The sequence below is a fragment of the Eumetopias jubatus genome, unplaced genomic scaffold (genome assembly GCF_037043125.1).
Source record: "Eumetopias jubatus isolate StellerSeaLion01/CBP00866 unplaced genomic scaffold, mEumJub1_p1.0 scaffold_1, whole genome shotgun sequence".
Lineage (NCBI taxonomy): Eukaryota > Metazoa > Chordata > Mammalia > Carnivora > Otariidae > Eumetopias > Eumetopias jubatus.
This window is the reverse complement of record NW_028274807.1, coordinates 74,605,622-74,626,504: the sequence shown is the minus strand read 5'-3', so window position 1 is coordinate 74,626,504 and position 20,883 is coordinate 74,605,622. Positions and strand designations below refer to the sequence as shown.

At 35.3% G+C, this 20,883-nt stretch overlaps 1 protein-coding gene across 1 annotated transcript in view; it reads right to left on the bottom strand.

Moving 5' to 3' along the window:
- The window catches only part of FGF12 (fibroblast growth factor 12), a 268,909-nt gene that overhangs the window by 13,031 nt on the left and 234,995 nt on the right, over positions 1 to 20,883 (bottom strand). The window contains exon 4 of the mRNA XM_028101058.2: positions 5,173 to 5,371. Coding sequence (XP_027956859.1) covers positions 5,173 to 5,371 — 199 coding nt within the window. The remainder of the gene's footprint in view (positions 1 to 5,172; positions 5,372 to 20,883) is intronic.

Sequence of the window (20,883 nt, the reverse complement as noted above, 5' to 3'; positions counted from 1 at the left end):
TGCAGGACTTAAAGATCCTGGGACTGGCAGAGTTTAATTTTGGGAATCCTGACATTCAAAAGGATATCATCATCAGGACTGGGGAAAAGGCAGAGCTATTTGCAAAACAAAACAAACCTTCTCTGGCTTTCCCTCTGTAAATGGTCAATTTCCTTCCCCAAGGAGGGGGGGGGGACATTTACAGTCCACAGTCCGTACTGGACTCTGTTGGTAACTATACAGTGGTGGGTTTACAGATTTATAAAAATTCCTTTAAAAACTAAAGATGACTGACAACCTTTCCAGTTAGCCAGCAATATGGTTAACCTCTTATAAACTTGTCATTTTCTCTCTCTTCTGAAAGTGAATTCTAGTTACGTGCTTTATAATTGTCCTATGGAAAAAAATATTACCAAAAACTTCCTTTACAATGGGTTATGGCTAGAATGTCTTTCATCCCACTCCTTCTAAACAAAAGTTACAAATCACCCATTATGGGGGTAGCTCATAAAACTGTACTTTATTCATTCAATAATTCAATAAAGGATATGTGTTTAGAATCATTTTATTTATAAATCCTAAGCTGGGCTCCCTGAAGAAACATGGTTTTACAATAAAGTGATTATAAAGAATGCACAGAATGTCATTGTCAAAGAACTTTAGGAATCGTCTGCTCCAAATTTTTCTTTTGCGGAACAGGAAATGAAGCCTGTTAACATTTGTCAAGAAAAAAGTGATATATTCTTTATCCTTTCTTGCTTAGTTTTAACATGGCATTCTCATAACTATGCTATCTGATTATGCACCACTATGAATTTATCTTGTCACATCATGTATATCTGTCTCCATTTTGCGTGGTTTAGAGCTAGCTTACTATGCAAGTTGTTTCATGGCATAACATTTCTGCTTTCCTATCACTGACGTTTTTAATTATTAGCATATCCATAGGCTTACTTCAGATTAAAGGGACATAAAATGTAGGAGGTAGGTATATAGGCTTTGGCAGTAGGCTTCCTAGATGGCAGTCCCAGTTCTGTATTTATCTAGCCCTCTGATTGGCCAGGGCATACTTACTTACTTATTTTAAATATTGGTCTCTTCATCTATAAGATGAGGGTAATAACATAAGGCTGTTGTGACCTTTAATGAACATATGCAACCTGCCTAGTAAACAGTAAACTGTATGTAAACGCAGTAGGACTAGTAATTAATAGTAGTGGTAGCACAAATAGTCTGGGGGTCCTAGTGAGCAGAGAGAAGTTCTTGCTGCATAGTAGAATAATGTCTAAAAAAACCTCAAGTGCACATATCTTGGATACTAATGGTAATTATATAATTACATCATTTGATAACCTAAAGCATAGCTGCATGGAGAATCACTGGGAATTTGTTCATATTTTTGCATTATAATAATGATATCAAAGTAAAACAAGGTATGGGAGAACTGAGGAATTGCATGGGTCTGTTACAGTATAAGAACATGAAGGTCTCCACGAATCTAAAAGGCTTTTATTTCTAAGGAGTGAACAAGTATATTCTAGATTTAAAAAGGAGCGAAGCATATAGGAGACATTTATTCAATAGCATTTGCTAGGGTCTTATTATGCTATGTTGAGGTTCCATTTCAGACTTCAGACTGTAAGCAGTTTCATTCATCCTCACAGAGATTAAGCACATGCTTGCTTGAGTCAGAATGCCTTGGCTTGGATTCTGCCTCTGCCACTTACAAACTGCTTGATATGGGACAAATTACTCAATGTCTCTGTGCTTCATTTTCTACATTTGTCAAATGGGGATAATATTAGGATCCACTTCATAGAAATGGAATGGAAGAAAAGGGGATAACTGAGACATGTTTAGCACGATACCTGTACAGAGGAAGCATTTAGAGAACTGTTAGCTAATTTGTTAAAAAAAAAAAAGTTAACCTTGCTCTCTAAGACAAAAGGCAAAGACATTTCTAGGGAATTAAAAGGTCTTTGTTCTGAAACAATTGCATTCTTGTTTTCATTTTTGGAAATGATTCTTATCATATTCCATATACTCCAACACCTCAGCTTTCATTCCTGCCATATAAAGAGACAAAGAGCCTTGGAAACAAATCCAAGTGAATTTAATATTTCTGTTAAATTAGTGAATCTGATTTAGAATGGACTATTCCCCCCCTCAGAACAAAATGGAAATCGTCAAAACATCAGTAAATAAGGAAAATAAAAAACAAAACAATGACCAAAAAGCTATCAATAAGAAAATTAGGAAATCAGGGCTATTCTAAAGTTAAGATGTTAAGATGATGGCAGGTGGAAGCAGAGGCTCTTACTGTCCCAGTCCCATTCTGCTATTCTCTCAAAATAACTGAACACTTATTTGGCATGTAGCCATCCAGAAGAAATGGTACATTCTTAGGCTTCCCTGCACATAAGTGAGACCACCCTGACTGGGTTGCAGTCAGTGGGATTTAAGTATCATATGGCAGCTAATGGGAACCTTCTAGAAGAGAACGCTGACACAGGGTTTTGCCTCTGCCTTTCTCATCCCTTCTTCTTCTGTCTGGCTGGAATGAGGACGCTGGGTGGATCGTGGGAGCAAGAGTAGAACCAGGGCCATTGTGTGGTTGTGTTGATAGTGCAGGGCGCACTTGTACAACACACTAGGGAGAGTGGCACTCAGATGGACTTAGCTGAGGTCCCTAACAACTGGGAAGTCACAGAACAGGCCCTGGATGGCAGGTTTCTTGATTTGGTTGGTGAGAATAAAACTCTGTATGATTAAGCTGCTCTTAACATGGGTTTTGTATTGTACATAGCCAAATCTAATTCTAAAGTAAACAATTAGGAACGTCTAGTTGTCTCTTCCAACATTTGTACTGAAATGCAGCAATAACTATAGAATTTAGGCAGCTCTGAGACTAGGAATGTAGTCATTGAATCCATTACTCTTGGAAACGTGTACGTGGTCACACAGTCTCAAGAAGCTTGACTAGCCAAAGTGCAAACAGCAGTCATGAATAGGAGGGTAAGTTATCGGCATGTTTTTTCTTTTTTTGGGGGGGTCGGTATGAAAAGCATTTCCATAAAAAGAGCAAATAACACATGTGGATTTTTCCTTTCCTTTACACTTTCCGGAATTCAAAAATTGTTAATGAACATGTGCTACTTTTGTTTCAACAACAACAAAATCTATATAAATGCGCAAATAAAAATGATGCAGTAGAGGGGATGTGGGTAGGGGAATGGGTGAAATAGATAAAGGGTATTAAGAGTACACTTATCCTGTTGAGCACTGAGAAATGTATAGAATTGTTGAATTGTTATATTGTACAGCCGAAATAAAGAGAATATGTATGTTATATACATGTATAATGTACATGTTAATTACGTTCCAATAAAAAAATGATGCAGAAGTTTTAACAGTTTATTCACACTGCACCCAGAGTGTTTTTGTCTGCTTGATCTCTACCTCTCACCTCTAATGGTCTGAACCTGGCCTAGCCTTGCAATTACATTTAAATGATCAACTTTCCAATATCTTTTTTTTTTTGTGGAAGTGATTGCTCTTTCCCTAAATCCCAATATCATTTCCAGCAACATGTAATACATCACTTTTTACATTACACTATTGGCTTTAATACGCGTATCTCATATCTCCAAGAATACTGTAAGGTTATCTGAAGCATATATAATTCTTCTTTGTCTTCATACTTACCTATTCATTCGTTCATTCATGTGTTCACTCAATTGACAACAGATTATTAAATGTCTCTCTATGATATGCAAGATATTATACAAGCAACAAAGATATATGAGGAAAAAAACTTGTTCTGTACATTCAAACAATGATCAATCCATGGATAAGAGAAGACAGCGTGGCAAACAGGTAAATTTAATACAATGTGATCAGTTCTAGGGGAGAGGATTGTATAAAATGATAAAGTGACAGAATATTTAATTCTACTTGAAGAGAGTCAGGCCCCCACACAAGCAGTGACTCCTGGATGTGTTCTTTACAAAGACTAATAGGCATTTTCAGGCATGTGAGTGGATGGACATTATGGAGAGAGGAGGGCCAAAGAACTACGCGTGTCCCCAAACTGTGAAAACAGATTACAAGAAGGCAAGTTCTGCTTTGTGTGGTTAAAAGGACAGGGTGTGAGGGGAGTTTTGAGAGGGATCAGGAGCTTCGAATGTCACATTTGCCCCCAGGGCTTCCAACACAGTGTTGACTGAACAAATGGTTGTTGACTATTACAATCATAGGTATGGTGCAGCAGGAGCTATGATGTTATGCTAGTCGACCGGACCATGCCTTGTGGATATTCAGGGGACAGAAAGCTTGGCTATGTTACAGACTTGTAATGCACTGCCTCAATCTCCTTATTTCCACAGACAAGGAGGCTGAACTAATGCTTTAAGTGATTATAATGTGACTTTCAGAAACGAAGTTTATCAGTAAATGTCTAGGTTACTGCTATTTTTTAGCCGGTCTTAAAAAGCTTGAATGAATACAGCAAAAGTGGTTACCCCAATAGTATAGTCTCATCTTCCACAAGGAACAAGTCGCCCAAAATGGGTTTCCTTAGCATAAAATTATTTATTCCACCAATCAATTTTAAATAAGTGAACACTGTATTAAATGATCATGAGAGGGGAGGTTATAGGCTTGACTGAGAAGGATAAAATTGAATACTGTAAATGTTTACTGATCACAGTAAACAGCATACTATTTTCTTTCCTTAGAAAATACAAAGAAAAATTAATACACCATATTGTTAGATTTGTTCACAAAGATGTATAGGTTAGCATATATAAACATATATAGATATAAACATATCTCCAAAGGCTTTTTGCAAACTTTAAAGCACTATGATAACATGACTGGCTTGTCAAGAGTGTAGCTTGAGGAATTAAATTATTGTGTTCAACAGAGAAGGAAATTACATTCTAAATGGTAACTAGCACTATTTTTCTACTTTCAGGAATTTTCTAGCTTCTATTTCAAGCAGTTTTTTTAATAAGTGCCAAGTATTTGTAATAGAATTTTTTTTCTTTTTTAGGAAGAGGTAGTACTATGTTTTCTGAAACTTTATTTTGATATGTTGCATTCTAAGTAAACTCCACTGAGCAAGGACAAGGAGCAAAATTGGCATCAACACACAGAAATCAGGGTCTAAAAAAAAAAAAGTTCATTTCATACCTTCAATGGGTTTTGGTACAAAATGTGATGAGGGCTTGGTTTTCTTCACTCTGTTTCCCTTCATAATTTGACCTTCTTTATTGAGTCCCAGAAACCATGCTCGGCCTGATTCTTGTTGACGGTACAGTGTGGAAGAATAAATCACATAGTAGTTTTCAAATACAGATTCCTTAAATTTGCATTCTGGAGTGAAAACATCCTGCAGAAGAAAAGAAGATACAAAAGAGAGAAAGGATTTAAAAGTGAACTAGCAAATGCTTAAATGCAATGAACTTGAAATATAGGTCCTGTATTAAGAACAAATCAGGCAATTGCACATAATTTCTAGAGGCACTCACAAAGATTCATCATACAAAATCAAGAAACAAGATTTCCTTTCTAAACAACCTCTACTTCACAGAACACAACTGTCAGGCTTGAATCACTCATTGGGCTAACATCAATCAAGGCTGTACTCAGGTCTGATCCCAGTAAAATATTTTGTAAATTTAAGAGATTGACTACTGAACATTTTAGTGGCCCTTATCATGTAAAATGTATCCCTGGGAATCAAAATCAAACACAACCACAGCATACACAGGTTCATGATGTTTTTGAAGGGATTACCTTCTATGTACATAACTCTATTATGCAGTCAAAGTTTGTTCCATAAAATCACCAGTATGCTACCTCTTTGCTTAAATGTAACTTTTCATTTAATCTCTTTGTAACATTTTTTAAACTTGATAACCAAAACTTCAGGCAACATACCCAGGGATAAGTAGTAGAAAAAATATTACTACTACATTGTGTGATCTTCAATGAAACATAGAATAAGAGTTTTAAATCAAGAAGGAACCTTAAAAATCCTCTACTTCAACCTCATCATTGGATAAGTGAAACAACCAAAAGGTTATCTGATTAATTCAAAGTTACACACACATGCATACACACATGCGTGCACACATACAGACACACACACACACACAGATTACTGCATCAATGCCAGAATTCACATTTCATGCTTCACAATCACTGCCTCTCAAGATCACCTTTTCTGCCTGAGTCTTGTTTAGTGACTTACAATGAAACTTTATAATAAGTGCAATGAAATCATATCTTAACATGCCAAATGGACAAAATATATTTCATGGAATGAAGAAATTCCTTCCCTTATAAGATAAGCAGAAGAAAAACAAATGTGATAGCATCTTCTTCAATTACACATATATAAGAATCTTACATGTGAAACACATTCACTGCTGTCTTTGCGATATACTGGAAAAATTTCTTCCTTGTAACCCTTTAAGTGTTAAGTCCCCAATGCTTTAATGCAGTTACACCTGCAGTTAAGTTACTGAGGAATATGAGGGACTAATGCCGGGTGAAACCATGTCCTTCTAGGTGATACTCAGAGACTAGTCCCCTGGGTTCATTTGCAGAAAGCTACAGTGATGCATCAATGGGTGTTGGAAGGTTCTCTGGATTTTAAATGGTTCTAAAATTACAGAGCAAGAAAATGAGACTGAAGTGATGGGAAGGGGGATGGAAAGGCGATTGTGAACATTATATACATATGTGTATATACATATATAATACAGATAGAATATGTATTATTATTATATACTGATAATAAATATATACATATCTATCTATACTATATTGATAATAACAATAAAATGCCACAGGACACTCTCAACTTTAAGTAAACCTAATGGTTAAGAATCAGAAAAATAAGTATGCAATACGACTTCATAGCTGCTCTGAAGGTGGTAATAAAAAAGATGGATCATAAAAACTATTGGTGAGGATATGAAGAAACTGTCATCCTCATATATTGCTGGTAGGAATGCAAATAATGCAGCAGCCATGGAGAACAGTTTGGCGGTTCTGCAAAAAAGTTAAACATACAATTACCATATGAGCCAGCCATTGTACTTCCACGCATGTACCTAGGAGAAACGGAATTTCATATCTGCACAGAAACAGGTCCACAGATGTCCATAGCACTATTATTCATCATGTGGAAACAATTCATACATCTAGCAATGAATGCCTGGATAAACAGGATGTGGCATATACATTTAATGGAATATTATTCAGCCACAAAAAAGAACAAAGGACTGATTCATGTGATAACCTGGATGAACCTCAAAAGCATTATGCTAAGTGAAAGAAGCCATATGTTGTATGATTCCCTTTATACGAAATATCCAGAATAGGTAAATTCAGACACAAAAAACAGATTAGTGGTTGCCAACAGCTGGGGGTCAGGTAAATAAGGAGTGGCTGCTTTTTTTGGAGAGATAAAAGTATCCTGAGATTAGATGGTAGTGATGTTTGTGCAATTTTGTGAAAAAAAAACAACACTGAAGCATACACTTTAAAACATGAATTTTATGGTATGTGAATTTTATCTCAATAAACAAAAGAAGGAATCAGAGAAACAAAGTGACTAGAGAAAATGAGGGAAAAGAATAAAACTATTGTATATTCCTTGTCTGGCAACACAGAAGTAAATGATGGGCCTATGGGGTTCTTCTATAACCTTGTCTCAATATAATTAGGACAAAGTTTAATCATTGCCATGTAGAGGAAACAAAGTGATTCAGATTCAATTTATAAGATATTTTGAAGTTCTGGTTTTCTTCAAGGACTGTGTTAAAAGACTTAGAAAATGCTAAAATTTACTATAGATTTTACTAGGTATATCTATATATTATATATAGATATATTTAAAGGTTTTATTTATTTATTTGACAGAGAGAGAGAGACAGAGCACAAGCAGGGGGAGCAGCTGAGGGAAAGGGAGAAGCAGGCTCCCTGCTGAGCAGGAAGCCCGATGTGGGGTTTGATCCCAGAACCCTGGGATCCATGACCTGAGCTGAAGGCAGACGCTTAGCTGACTGAGCCACTCAGGTGCCCCAGGTATATATTTTTTTTAAAACAGACCAATCAAAATAATTTCACAGGTTTTATTTCTAGGCCTAGCTCAGTACTAGTCAACCCTAGATACTAAGGGACTCTTGAAAGGTCCATGAATAAATTATACATAAGAAAGGAAAATATATGGGACAAGGAATTGTGTACACATATTATAATATATTGACACAACCTATTTATTTAGAAGTATACTTTACAGACATGAAAACTTCAAGATAGATACAAATCTGCTTAGTGATAGTTAAATTTGGTGACTTTATTTAACATAGTAACTGAAGCTCCCCCCCCCCCCTCCCCGCCTTGGGGTGGCTCAGTCTGTTAAGTGCCAGACTCTTGATTTCAGCTCAGGTCATGATCTCAGGGTGGTGAGAAGGAGGCCCACATCCAGCTCCATGCTGGGCATGGAGCCTGCTTAAGATTCTCTCTCTTTCTCCCCCATCCATGTTCATGTGCTTGCATTCTCTCTCTTTCTCTCTCTCTCAACAAAGTAACTAAAGCCCCTGATACTGACATAACTGCTCTGAGAGTCATAGGAAGTTACAGGGAGATCCAGGCACTGGGCTAGACCATGAGCTCCTGGCTGCTGGTTCAATACCTTTGCAATGCTACATACACATTGCTTTCTACTGCATAACCAAGCCTGCATATGATGCCAGGCTGCCAGTTTGAGACTAGCCATCATAAAACACACTCCCACCAAAGATAATTACTACATTGTCTTTTTTTGTATATGAGAAAAATAACACCTTTATTTAGTAAATAATGAACTCTGAGATTTCTGTTGAGTTTCACAATTGTTTAAAGTCTGCTCTTAAAACTGCAAAAGTCCAGGATATCAGGCAGGGACATGGGCCAGGAATAGCATTAGGCAGGGATTGGGTCTTGAATTTCTGAGCTGGTGGAGTCCAGACACAGCACCCAGGTCCTAATCCAAAATGAAAAGTCAAGTGAAGTATCCCATTTAACGTCATTTCAAGGGGGTTATGCAGAGTCAGAATTTGGAAATGAGGCATCTAATACCTCCCCAGGGCAAAACATTTCAGGTGGAAAAAATGTCAGAAGCTGAGTGCAGGCACTTCTGTGGGGCACAGCCTTCTGGAAATGGTGAGAAAACCTTATGCACACTGAGCAAACTTGGATAATGATTCTAAGTGCAACCTTTACTTACATAGTTTCAACATAAATATGAAGGTAGACATCAAAAAAATTACAATATAGTTGTTATAATCCCTCTTTTTATGTAATGAGAAATGAAATGTCTTAGACTTAGAATAAGAAAATCAGTTTTGCTTTGGGAACCATACCTACTAGCTGTGGGACTTTAAGTAAGTGATTAAACTTCTTTGAATTTCACATTTGCAACTATAAATTGAGTTATTTTAAGGAAAGTAAGATGAAGGACATGGAAGCCTGTTGTAAACTTTTAGTATTTACAAAAACTTCAACTCATTATTCTTCTTAAGTTTTTACTTATAGCCAGAAAAGTACAATCAGTCATGTAAATAGACATTAATTCTGTGTTTTTGTCATGAAGTTTGTATCTGCTCCAGCATCCAGGACCCTATGCTATAAGCTGTTTTGTCCTACATAGATTGTTCCCACTATAGCTAAAACAAATTACACATACACACATAATTTTTAAAAAAAATTATCTAAAGCTTTCGGCAAACATCTGGGCAACCACATATATTCAGAAGAGGATCTGAGGTTAAAAAAAAAGTGTGTTCAGAATGACAATAAATCTCGTGTGTAATGGAGACAAGCAGACTTGGAGCCAAAGGTGATAAAATCCTAGACTACATTAATCCAGTGCATATACTGAAAGCAGTGTAAATAGCAAGTGGAATAAGGAGGATTTTTTTTTTTTGAAAGACTAACCAGTAGCTATATTGCATCTCGTGAATTGTGTTTATATCTATTATCCCAAGAAATCAGTTCATTGTAGGTACATAGCAATGCTTGTAGAAATATTTGTTGATGAAACAAACATCTCCACATGTACATCATGTATGTAGATATGTGAAATGCTGTTTACTTTTCACAGTTATTACTCTAGAATCTTTCCAAATCTTAAAAAAATAAGTTAAAAATAAGTCTTTCCCGTGTTAAGTTTATTCAGCTTGAGCTGACCTGGATTTCAGTGGAATATGAATACAACCTTTGATAGGGTTCCAAAATTACTTTTGAGAACTCACTTTCATAGTAGCATTTGCAACGAAAAACAACAATTTTTTTGTTCTAGCATTGTACAAGTCATTACATGACCAATTCTTTTTCACGTTCCAAATACCTTCTCACCCTGCTTTATCCTAGAAAGGTAACAAGACCCACCCGTTTCCATCCAGATGACAAGGAAAATTGGAATACCACTTAAGCCCAGGGCAACCACTCAGGATCCTTTCCAGTCTCACCCCATTTCCTCTGATTCTTATTTACTCTCTGTACAGTTCCAATCTCTGATCCCCAACCTCTACTTTGATCCCTCTTCCATATGCAGGTTCTTCCTTACTCTTCTCTCTGCACTGTTCTGGTTTCTCCCCTCCAGTCTTAGGGTCTGCCGTTGCCCAGGATGAGGCCCTTCTTCCCCAGCGGCCTATAACTATGTCAGCCTTAGCCCTTTCCACCTTCATTTGAATGGCTTTCTCCTTTAAATATAAATAACATGAGGAAGAAGGAGACATTTAGGGTATTTGATGGTTAAAATGTTATATTTTTTTCATGGTTGACTATCACTGCCAATACTGTGTATATCATGTATGAGTTCCTTGACATGCCCACACTTCCCATCACCAATTGTACTTTGCTTAGGTTGTTCTATTTCTCTATCCAAGAGGACCATGACAAATGCTCTTCTCAGTCATTATAGGTAATCGTGAACTTTCCTTCATTTAGCTTCTCATAGTATTACTTTTTTTTTTTTTTGCAGTATTTAACTCACTCTGCTTCTTGTATCATGGTTTTTCTTGCTCCTATTCTAGACATTCTGAGCTTTGCTCACAAAACCATGTTACTCGTCAATGTTTATTAGGAAGTCCAGTGTATTCAGCACTCGATTTATTCTTATTGAATTAAATCAAAATATTCTAAGTTAAGGAAACAGCAAAGGTTGTGTGATAAGACAGAATGGAATGACAGTATTGACTCTGTTTCTTTAGTTGTATGGTCTTGGACATGCCATTTAATTTTGATAAATCTTTGTTTTTTCATCTATAAAGTGAAATAATAATTCTTACATTAAAAAAATTGGTGAAGACACTTAAGATCTGTCCTTCTAGTAAATTTCAAGTATATAACAAAATATTGTTGACTTCAGTCACATTGTTGTACATTAGCTCTCCAAACCTATTCATCTTACCTAACTAAAACTTGATACCTCTTGACCAATATCCCATTTCCCTCTTCCAACCCCTGGTAACCATAATTATACTCTCTGCTTCTACAAGTTTAACTATTCAAAGTTCCACATTTAAGTAAGATTAAGTGGGGTTTGTCTTTTTGCATTTGGTTTATTTCCCCTAGCTTAATATCTACCAGCTTCATCTGTGATATTACAAATGGTAAGATTTTCTTCTTTTTAAGGCTAAATAATATCTCACTGTATATTTATTAATACCGTATTTTCTTTATCCATCAACCACCAACAGATACTGAGGTTGTTTCCTTATCTTCATTATTGAAAATAATGCTAAAATGAAGATGGGAGTGTAGCTATGTCTTCAAGATCCTGAATTCATTTCCTTTGGATTTATTCCCAAGTGGGACTGATTGTTGGACCATAAGGTAGTGTTGGCACCCTCACCCCCCAAAAAAAAAGGAAGAAAGAAAGAAAAAAATGGTAGCTATGTGAAGTGATATATATGTTCATTAGTTTAATTGTGATAAATATCTCACAATGTATCATATACAATTCTTAATTGTCAACTACACTTCAAAAGAGCTGGAAATAATCCACCATGAGTTGTATTCAAGCACAGCTGAAATGAAAAGATGGAAAATGCTGAGTGTTGACAAGGATGTGGAACAAGGAAAATGCTGAGTGTTGACAAGGATGTGGAACAAGTGGACCTCTTATACATAAATGATAGGAGAATAAATTGGTAAAAGCATTTTGGAAAACTCTTTGGCAGTATTTATAAATATAAGTATATCCTATGATTCAGCAATTCTGTTCCTGGATTTATACACAAATGAAATCTATCTCTATCTATCTATCATCTATCTATCTATCTATCTATCTATCTATCTATCTATCTATCTCCCAAAAGACATATACAAGAATGGTCATAACAACACTATTTATAATGGCTCCCAAGTGGAAACAACCCAAATGCCCATCAATAGTAGAATGGGTATACAGTATGCTCAGACAATCATAAAATACTATAGAACAGTGAGAATAAATAAAATACAGCTATAAGCAATAATATGGATGATTCTCACCAACATAATGTGGAGCAAAAGAATCCAAACAAACAAACAAAAATAACTGCTGCACACTGTATGATTCCATTTATATAGAGGTGAAAAGCAGGTAAAGCTAACCTACTGTGATAGAACTCAGGATAGTGTTCAGGGAGGGTAGTTGCTTGAATGAAGCAAGGGGAGGGACCCTGGGATGCTGGTAATGACCTATTTCTTGATCTGGGAGCTGGTTACATGAGTGTGTACACTTTATGAAAATTAACTGAGCTCTATTATGATTTGCACACTTTTTATATACATTACTTGTAATAAAAAAAACCCACAGATGTGTCAAAAAAAAGTGGCGAAGATTAAGTAAAATGACAAATATTATTTCCCCAAACCATTGTTCTTCTTTCAAAATCAAGTTTTTTTTTCCACATAATTAGCTAGCATATCATGCATGGCAATTTTATAGCAATCACCATCACTCATTCATGAGTTGTGGACAAGTTTTGTTCAAGATGAAAACATTACACTTTTAAATCACATAATTTATTCAAGAAAAAATGTTTTCCCTCCAGCTCACTTATTCTAATTCTCACTTTTTATTATAGGCCATTATATAATGCACATACTTACATGTTTTATTTAAATAGTGCTTGTAAAACTGCCTAAGTTAAAACTTACCATTTGCAAGTTCCTATAAAAAATAATAATGATAATGATAATAAAACATAAAATGAACAGACTAGAAAAAGAAAATTACCCACACACATGAAGAAATGCACAACAAATATTTTCTGTAAAATCATTTGCATTCTTTAAATTTCTGGCTTATTATGCACTAACAATTTTCCAAATTGTCAAACTGACCTTTGGCAAATCAGTTAACCTCTCTGAACCTCAATTTCCTCTCTATAAACTGAAGATATGTTTACTACAGATTCATGGAACTATAATGGTCAAATTATGTAACACATGTACAAGCTCTTTGATACCAATAAAGACCTATACAATTATTTGAAAGAACTTATTTCACACAGAAGACTTCGACTTCAGAACAATAAAGTCTCTACATTTTGGAGATACATCACTCAAAACCACTTATGCTCCTCCTAGTTTTACTTGCAAAATGTATGCTTCCCAACTCAACTAGAAATATATGACTTGTATAATCCTGTACAGTTAATATAATTAAAAGGTAGCCTAATTACAATTTATTTTCATCCCGTTCTTTGCAGATCTCCATTTCCTCCTTACAGCTCTAGCTACAATATACCATGGGATGAATGTGCAACGAATGAATGAACTCTCAATGCACTGCAGCCACTGGTCTCCTTGCTGCTTCTCAAAAACAAGCATTACCCACTTCAAGTCCCTCACAACTGAGATCCTCAGTTCTTGAAAATGTCTTCATGTTAACACGGTTTGCTCTCATTTCATTCAGGTCACTGCTCAAATCTGACTATCTCAGAGAGCTTCCCTGACTACCTTATGTAATTTAGCACCTCCTCCTCACTGTCTAATCCTTTACCTTGCTTTTTTTTCTCCATAACTTACCACTAGTTGGCGTGATATAACATATGAATTAAGTTCTATGAAGGTAAGCACCATGATTGTTAATTTCCTTCATATTCCATGTATGCCATAGTTGTTGGAATTAAAAAAAAATCTATTCTGAGTCAAAATAATTTGGTGAAAGAATTTCATGAAACCTAGATTTTTATTCCTGTATATCTGTAATCTGTGTTCAAACTGGGAAGATCACTTTCTGTCTTAGGTTCCTTGTTACCCTAAGTGTAAAAGAGAATTTTGTTAAACTAGGCAAAAACTCAAATGTCCCTTTTGATTTAAACTTTCCGTAGTCTTTTCATATTCAATAGTTAAATAATTTCTTGAAATTAAGGAGTCCATATAAGATATGGTTATTTTAAAAAACAGTGCTTACCTACCAAAAATTTTGGTAATATATTATCAGGAAAACAAAATAAAAAATGTAGTCCGAGGAAATAAACTTTGCTGTGGGTAGTTATGACTAATGACTATGATATGTAAAAATTACTGACTTTTCAAACATATGCTAGATACAAAGGGCCTTCTCATTTTTATTTTTTTCCTTTCCAATTAAAAACCAAAATCTTTTTCATATACAAAAGCATCTCCCCTGTTTACTGAGCTACCTTTTTATTGGGTTGTATATATGGAAGAAAGAAATAAAAAAAAATTGATGATTCTCACAAAACAATTTATGTCCAACAACTCCAGAGATAGATAGTTCCTTTGGTTATAACCTTTGAATATTTGGATGTGAAGCTTCTGGTTTGCTAACTTTTTAATAGCTTTTAGATGTACAGAATTTGAAAATCCTTGGTATATTAATAGTTGTTCTGTCAACTGTGTTGTCAGACATAATGATATTAAGTCAAGCAAGAGAACTTTTGTTTTCCATCCTGACAAAGAGGCAACAAGATGCTAAAATACATTATCTCAAATGAAGTATTTTTTAAAAAACACTGAGTTGCTTTGATTAGAACAAATCTAATTTTATAACTTAAAAAAAAAAACACCTCAGCAGATATTGAATCTTTATCTATATGCTTTTGAGATAATTTTGACTGGAAAACTACTGAGCTAATTTCTCTAAAAATAAACCTTCTTTGTTAACACATTCCTTGCAATATCCTACAAGACAACAAAGTAAATTTAAATCATCATAAAATAATGAAAACTGTGGTATATTGGAAACAATTTTGGAGGCAGACAAAGATTCAAATACCTAATTTTTTAACTTGGACAAGTTATTTAATTTCTCTGAAGCTTAGCTTTATTATCTATAAGTTAATACTAATCATACCTTCACTATAAGGTTGAGTCATTAAGAGACAACAAAGGTGTACCTAACTAGTACTTAGAATATCACTAACTTTATTTACTTCTAGTTGCACTTTTTAGGTTATATCTGATATCACAAGCCAGAAGGGTTAGCCTGAACAGTAGGTTGAGAAAAGTCACTCTACTTGTAGAATTCAAAAAAATGTGTTTTCCCTATAATAGGTTAATCAAGGCAATGCTGCTCAAGGCTCAATTTGGCCATTATTTACAGAGTAACCAGATAAATCTGACTATTTCTCTTTTTCTGATAGAGGATGTTTTTATCAATCTGAGATAAGTTATATGATTTTCAGATTCTTAACATCTGCTAATGAGGCATAATGCCACATAACCATTTGACTTAGCCTCTAGCCCAAAGCTTGTAAGTATAGAAGTGAGGTAGGAATGGGAAACTGGAGAAGATGAGTGGATAAGAAGATATATCATATTACAGTTCACTGTTATCAAAATTATTTCCAGAATTCTGACTATTCTAGAGACAGAGAGCAGATATTGAGGGAACAGTGTGATTCTTCATTTAAAAACACCATTGTTTCTTGTGAAGTTAGCATGTACACAGTATATAACTATGGGTTTGCACATCAAGGCAAGTGCATTGAATACCCTCAGCACATTCATGAAAGAGGAGGAATGCCTCTGGTGCCTCAGGCTCTGTTTTCCTTTTTGGGGGTAAGAATGGAAGTAGGGATATTTTCAAATTACCATATTTCAATGTAACCATTGTTATACCTTTTGGGAAGTCATTTTGAATACTCTAAAGGGCCCTGGAAATTATCAAGTAAGGTTGACAATATATATTTACATGAAATTTTCCAATTTTTATTTATTTTTTAAAGATTTTATTTATTTGGGGCACCTGGGTGGCTCAATCGTTAAGCGTCTGCCTTCGGCTCAGGTCATGATCCCAGGGTCCTGGGATTAAGCCCTGCATCAGGCTCCCTGCTCAGTGGGAAGCCTGTTTCTCCCTCTCACACTCCCCCTGTTTGTGTTCCCTCTCTCGCTGTGTATCTCTCTGTCAAATAAATAAATAAATACAATCTTTTTTAAAGATTGTATTTATTTATTTGACAGAGAGAGACAGCAAGCATGGAGAGTGGCAGAGGGAGAGGGAGAAGCAGGTTCCCTGCTCAGCAGAGAACACGATGTGGGACTCGATCACAGGATCCTGGGATCATGACCTGAGCCAAAGGCTGTTGTTTAACTGAGCCACCCAGGTGCCCCAAATTTTCCAATTTTTAAAATTCCATGTGTCAACTTCCATGAAGTCAGAGTAACCAGTCAAACTTAACTTCCTGTTGTAACAATTATAAGTACTGGACAAAATATGAGGCAACAGTTTCCAGGTACTTGTCAACTGAAATTGCTGGGCTCTAATCTTTGAGAGAAGGAAAATATATGAGGTAAGTACTACATTGATCCTGGCTTTCTGCAAGGGGTACTTTCCAACCCTGGAATGGAGAGGTAAAGCTGAAGTGTAGCATTGTGGTTATTTTGAACTGTGCAGGCAGAAATTAGAGTTTAGGACTGCTAAAGGGACTGGAATTTGTAGATCAAGGGGCCAAAGAAAAGAAACCTGATGGAATGGAAGTCAGGAGATTATATGGGAATTTCCTGAGGATCTTGGGCTTATGGATGGACTAAACATGCTAAGGATAAGACTCTCCAAGGCCCGGATTAGAACAGCTACTGCAGAACTGAGAGCTCAATAGAGATATAAGAGGTTGTGCAGGGCTGGTATATGCTGAACTTCCAGACAACCAGAAAGAAGAGACCTTGATATTTGACATTCACTAGAGACCTCAGAACGGCCACAGTTTAGAGTTAATGATCACACTGTAAATAAGGTCCCTTCACCCCCTAGATTAAAGACAGAAGCAAAATAATCAAGACCTAAACACACACACACACACACACACACACACACACACACACACACCCTAAAAAGATCAAGAAGATCTACTAGTTATTTATCTAAATGCCAAGAGATAAACACACAATCTTTATCAAAAGATAATGCAATGCACTCTATAATCTATCATACAAATGTCTAACATACTAAATTACAAAACATGGATATAGCTAGCAATAATGTAACCCATAGGGTGCCTGGGTGGCTCAGTTGGCTAACCGACTGCCTTCGGCTCAGGTCATGATCCTGGAGTCCCAGGATCAAGTCCCGCATCGGGCTCCCTGCTCAGCAGGGAGTCTGCTTCTCCCTCTGCCCCTCCCCCCTCTCATGTGCTCTCTCTCACATTCTCTCTCTCAAATAAATAAATAAAATCTTTAAAAATAATAATGTAACCCATAATCAGCCAATTAAGCCCTCAATAAAATCAAACAAACACAAAACAGAAGGGGACCCAGATGTTCAAATTAATAGACAAGGACTTTAAAATAGCTCCTATAAATGTTATAGGACTTAAAGAAAAAGAACACAATGAGTAAACAAATAAGAAATAGAAGTAGAAAAAAAATGAAAATGATGGAAAAAAGAACCGAATGAAAATTTTAGAACTGAAAAGGTCAAGATTTGAGGCAGGAAAAATTATTGGATGTACTTATTAACCAACTGGAAACTGGCAAAAGAAAGCATCAGTGAACTTGAAGATAGATTAACTGAAATTATCCAAGCTAAAATACACAGATAAATGAAGATTTAAACACACACACAGTCAGCAACCTGTCGACAATATCAAACAGTCTAACCTATGTGGAAGTAAAAGAAATAGAACAAAGCAGAAACAATGAATAAATAATGTTAAAATCTGTCAAATACAGTAAATGTAAAAGTCCCTACAGATGTAGATCTAAGAAGCTAAGCAAATCCCAAGCAGGATAAATACACCAGAACTACAGTCAGGTACTTTATAAACAAAGTCCTGAAAAATAAAGATAAAGGAAAAAAATTAACAAAGTAGATAAGGGAAAAGAACACATCAAACACCAGTAAGCAATGGAAAGGACAAGACAATGGAATGAAGTCATTAAAGTGCTAAAAGAAAAAGCAAATTGAACCCATAATTCTATATCCAGTGCATATATCCTTCAAAATTGGTAACGTAAAGTAAAAATATTTTCAGCTAAACAAAATAAGTGAATTAACCTCTAGCAGACTTTATAATAAATGCTGAAAGATGTTATTCAGGCTGAAGGGAAATTATGCCAGATGGTAACTAGGTTATATAGGAAGGCATAAATAGCACTGGAAATCATAAATATGTTGACAAATATAAAAAAACATAATTTTTCTTCTTTTAATTAAAAAACATTGCACCGAAAGAGTTCTAATGTAAATGTGTGTGTGTATACACCTTGTAGAAAGGACAAAGATTTAATTGAAATATATTGTTTTATACCTCTTATATATTATGTCAAGTATCTTAATATTAATTCTAAGTAGCCTGTCATAAAGTAAGAATCTCTGTTGTACTCTCTAGAGAAAAAACATAAATATAATATAAAAAAAGGTAAAACTAAGAAGCCAATATAGGAATTTAAATGGAACATAAAACACATTAATTAAAAAGAAATAAGAAGGGAAATGGAAAAATAAAAATCAGATGAAATAAATAGAAGACAAATAGCAAATGGTAGGTTTAAACCCTACCATATCAATTATCACTTCCAATGTAAACAAAATAAACAGTGCAATTAAAAGGCAAAGGCTGTAAGACTGAACAAAAATGCAAAATGCAACAATGTCTGTAAGTGATAGCCCTACGTCTCATAGAGGTTGAAAGTAGAAGTGTGGAGAAGATACACACAGGTCAACAGTAGACATAAGAAAGTAGATATGGCTATATTAACATCAGATGAAGGATACTTCAAGACAAGGAATATTGTCAGAGATAAAAGGGAACATTTCATAGAAATCAGAGGTTAATGCATCAGGACTTAGACATAATAATCTTACTTACACATGTGCCTAGTAATAGTATTTCAAAATATATGAAGTAAAGGGACAGAACTGAAGAAAGCCAACAAATATCTATATCATAACTAGAAATTTTAATAATCTTCTCTCAATAATTGTTAGAACATGTGGCACACTCAATAAAGCACTATCAAACAACCTGACCTAATTAATATTGTAGAACACTATACTGAACAAAAGCAAAATGAATATTTATATGCTAGCCCATATAAAAAGTCAAAAGACATACTCTCACAGAGTATGTTCACTGACAACAAAGTTGAATTAGAAATTAATAAAACTTAAATATAAGAGCCTTGAATATTTGGAATTAAACAACAGATTTATATAGAATCCATGGGTCAAGGAAGAAATCACAAAGGATATTAAAAATAGTTCTAGCTGAATAATAATGAAACACAAAATATCAAAATTTGTGGGATACAGCCAAAGGAGTGCTATTAGGGAATGCAGATAAATTCTCATATTCTAATGCAAAAACCCACTGACCCACTTTTGGGAATTTGACCTGCAGATATAGAGGCACGTGTGCAAAGTGGACTATGTTCAAGATTATATCATGGTAATGATGCTTGTAATGTCAAAATACTGGAAACAATCTAAATGTCCTTCAATAGGGGATGAGATAAATTCTGGCATGTCCACACAATGGAATATAATACAGCAGTGAAGACAATAAAGCAGCTCTTTATGTATTGCTAATGAAAGACCTCTAAGATGCATTGTTCAAGCAATCTGTAAGAGTGAGTATATTGGTACATACCACATCCAAAATGCATGTGTGTATTTGTACATGCTAACTTTTGTGTTAAATATGCACATAAAAGCATATATGCACAAGTAGGTATTTGCTCATATTATGTTTAGAAAGTCTCTTGAGGGATACACAAGACGCTGGTGCTGGTGTTTGTCTCCTGGGAAGGGATGTGGGTAGTTGGAGAATAGAGCTGTAAGAAATAGATTTATCTCTGCTCTGTGCGTGTATTACTGCTTCAAACAATATATTAAGTTAAGGGGAAAAAACTGTTAACTAAAATTAACCTACTAACTAAATATGGCTTTGAGACCTCTAATATAGAGTACAGCCACTTTTAAAATACAGAGCAGAGCCGCTTTTAAAATGGTTCGAGTCCAACGAAGCAGGCAGGATTGCTGCGATGTTGCTATATGGTATTGCACACACCACAAAACTCATTATTGGTCTAGAAGGAATGTAAGCATTAAAAAAAAAAAAAAAGCAAAGAGAATGAATCCCGGTATCATGCAGGTACCCAGCAGGTGTGAGGAGACGGAGACCTGACATTCTATCCCTATTTTAAAATCTATTTCAAATGCGATATATCTGTTTTGAAATCTATTTCAAATGTGATAAAACTTAGCCTCTGAAATAGAAATGTACTTACCCAGGCTCACACAACAAACAAAAGCCTCATGACTACAAGGATATACTCTAGGGTCACCTGAACCCATTTCAAGGAATGATATACCTCCCAGGAAAAGTTATTAAAGGAAGATCAGTGAAGCCCCCATTAAATAAACCACCCAAATGGACCAGCTGA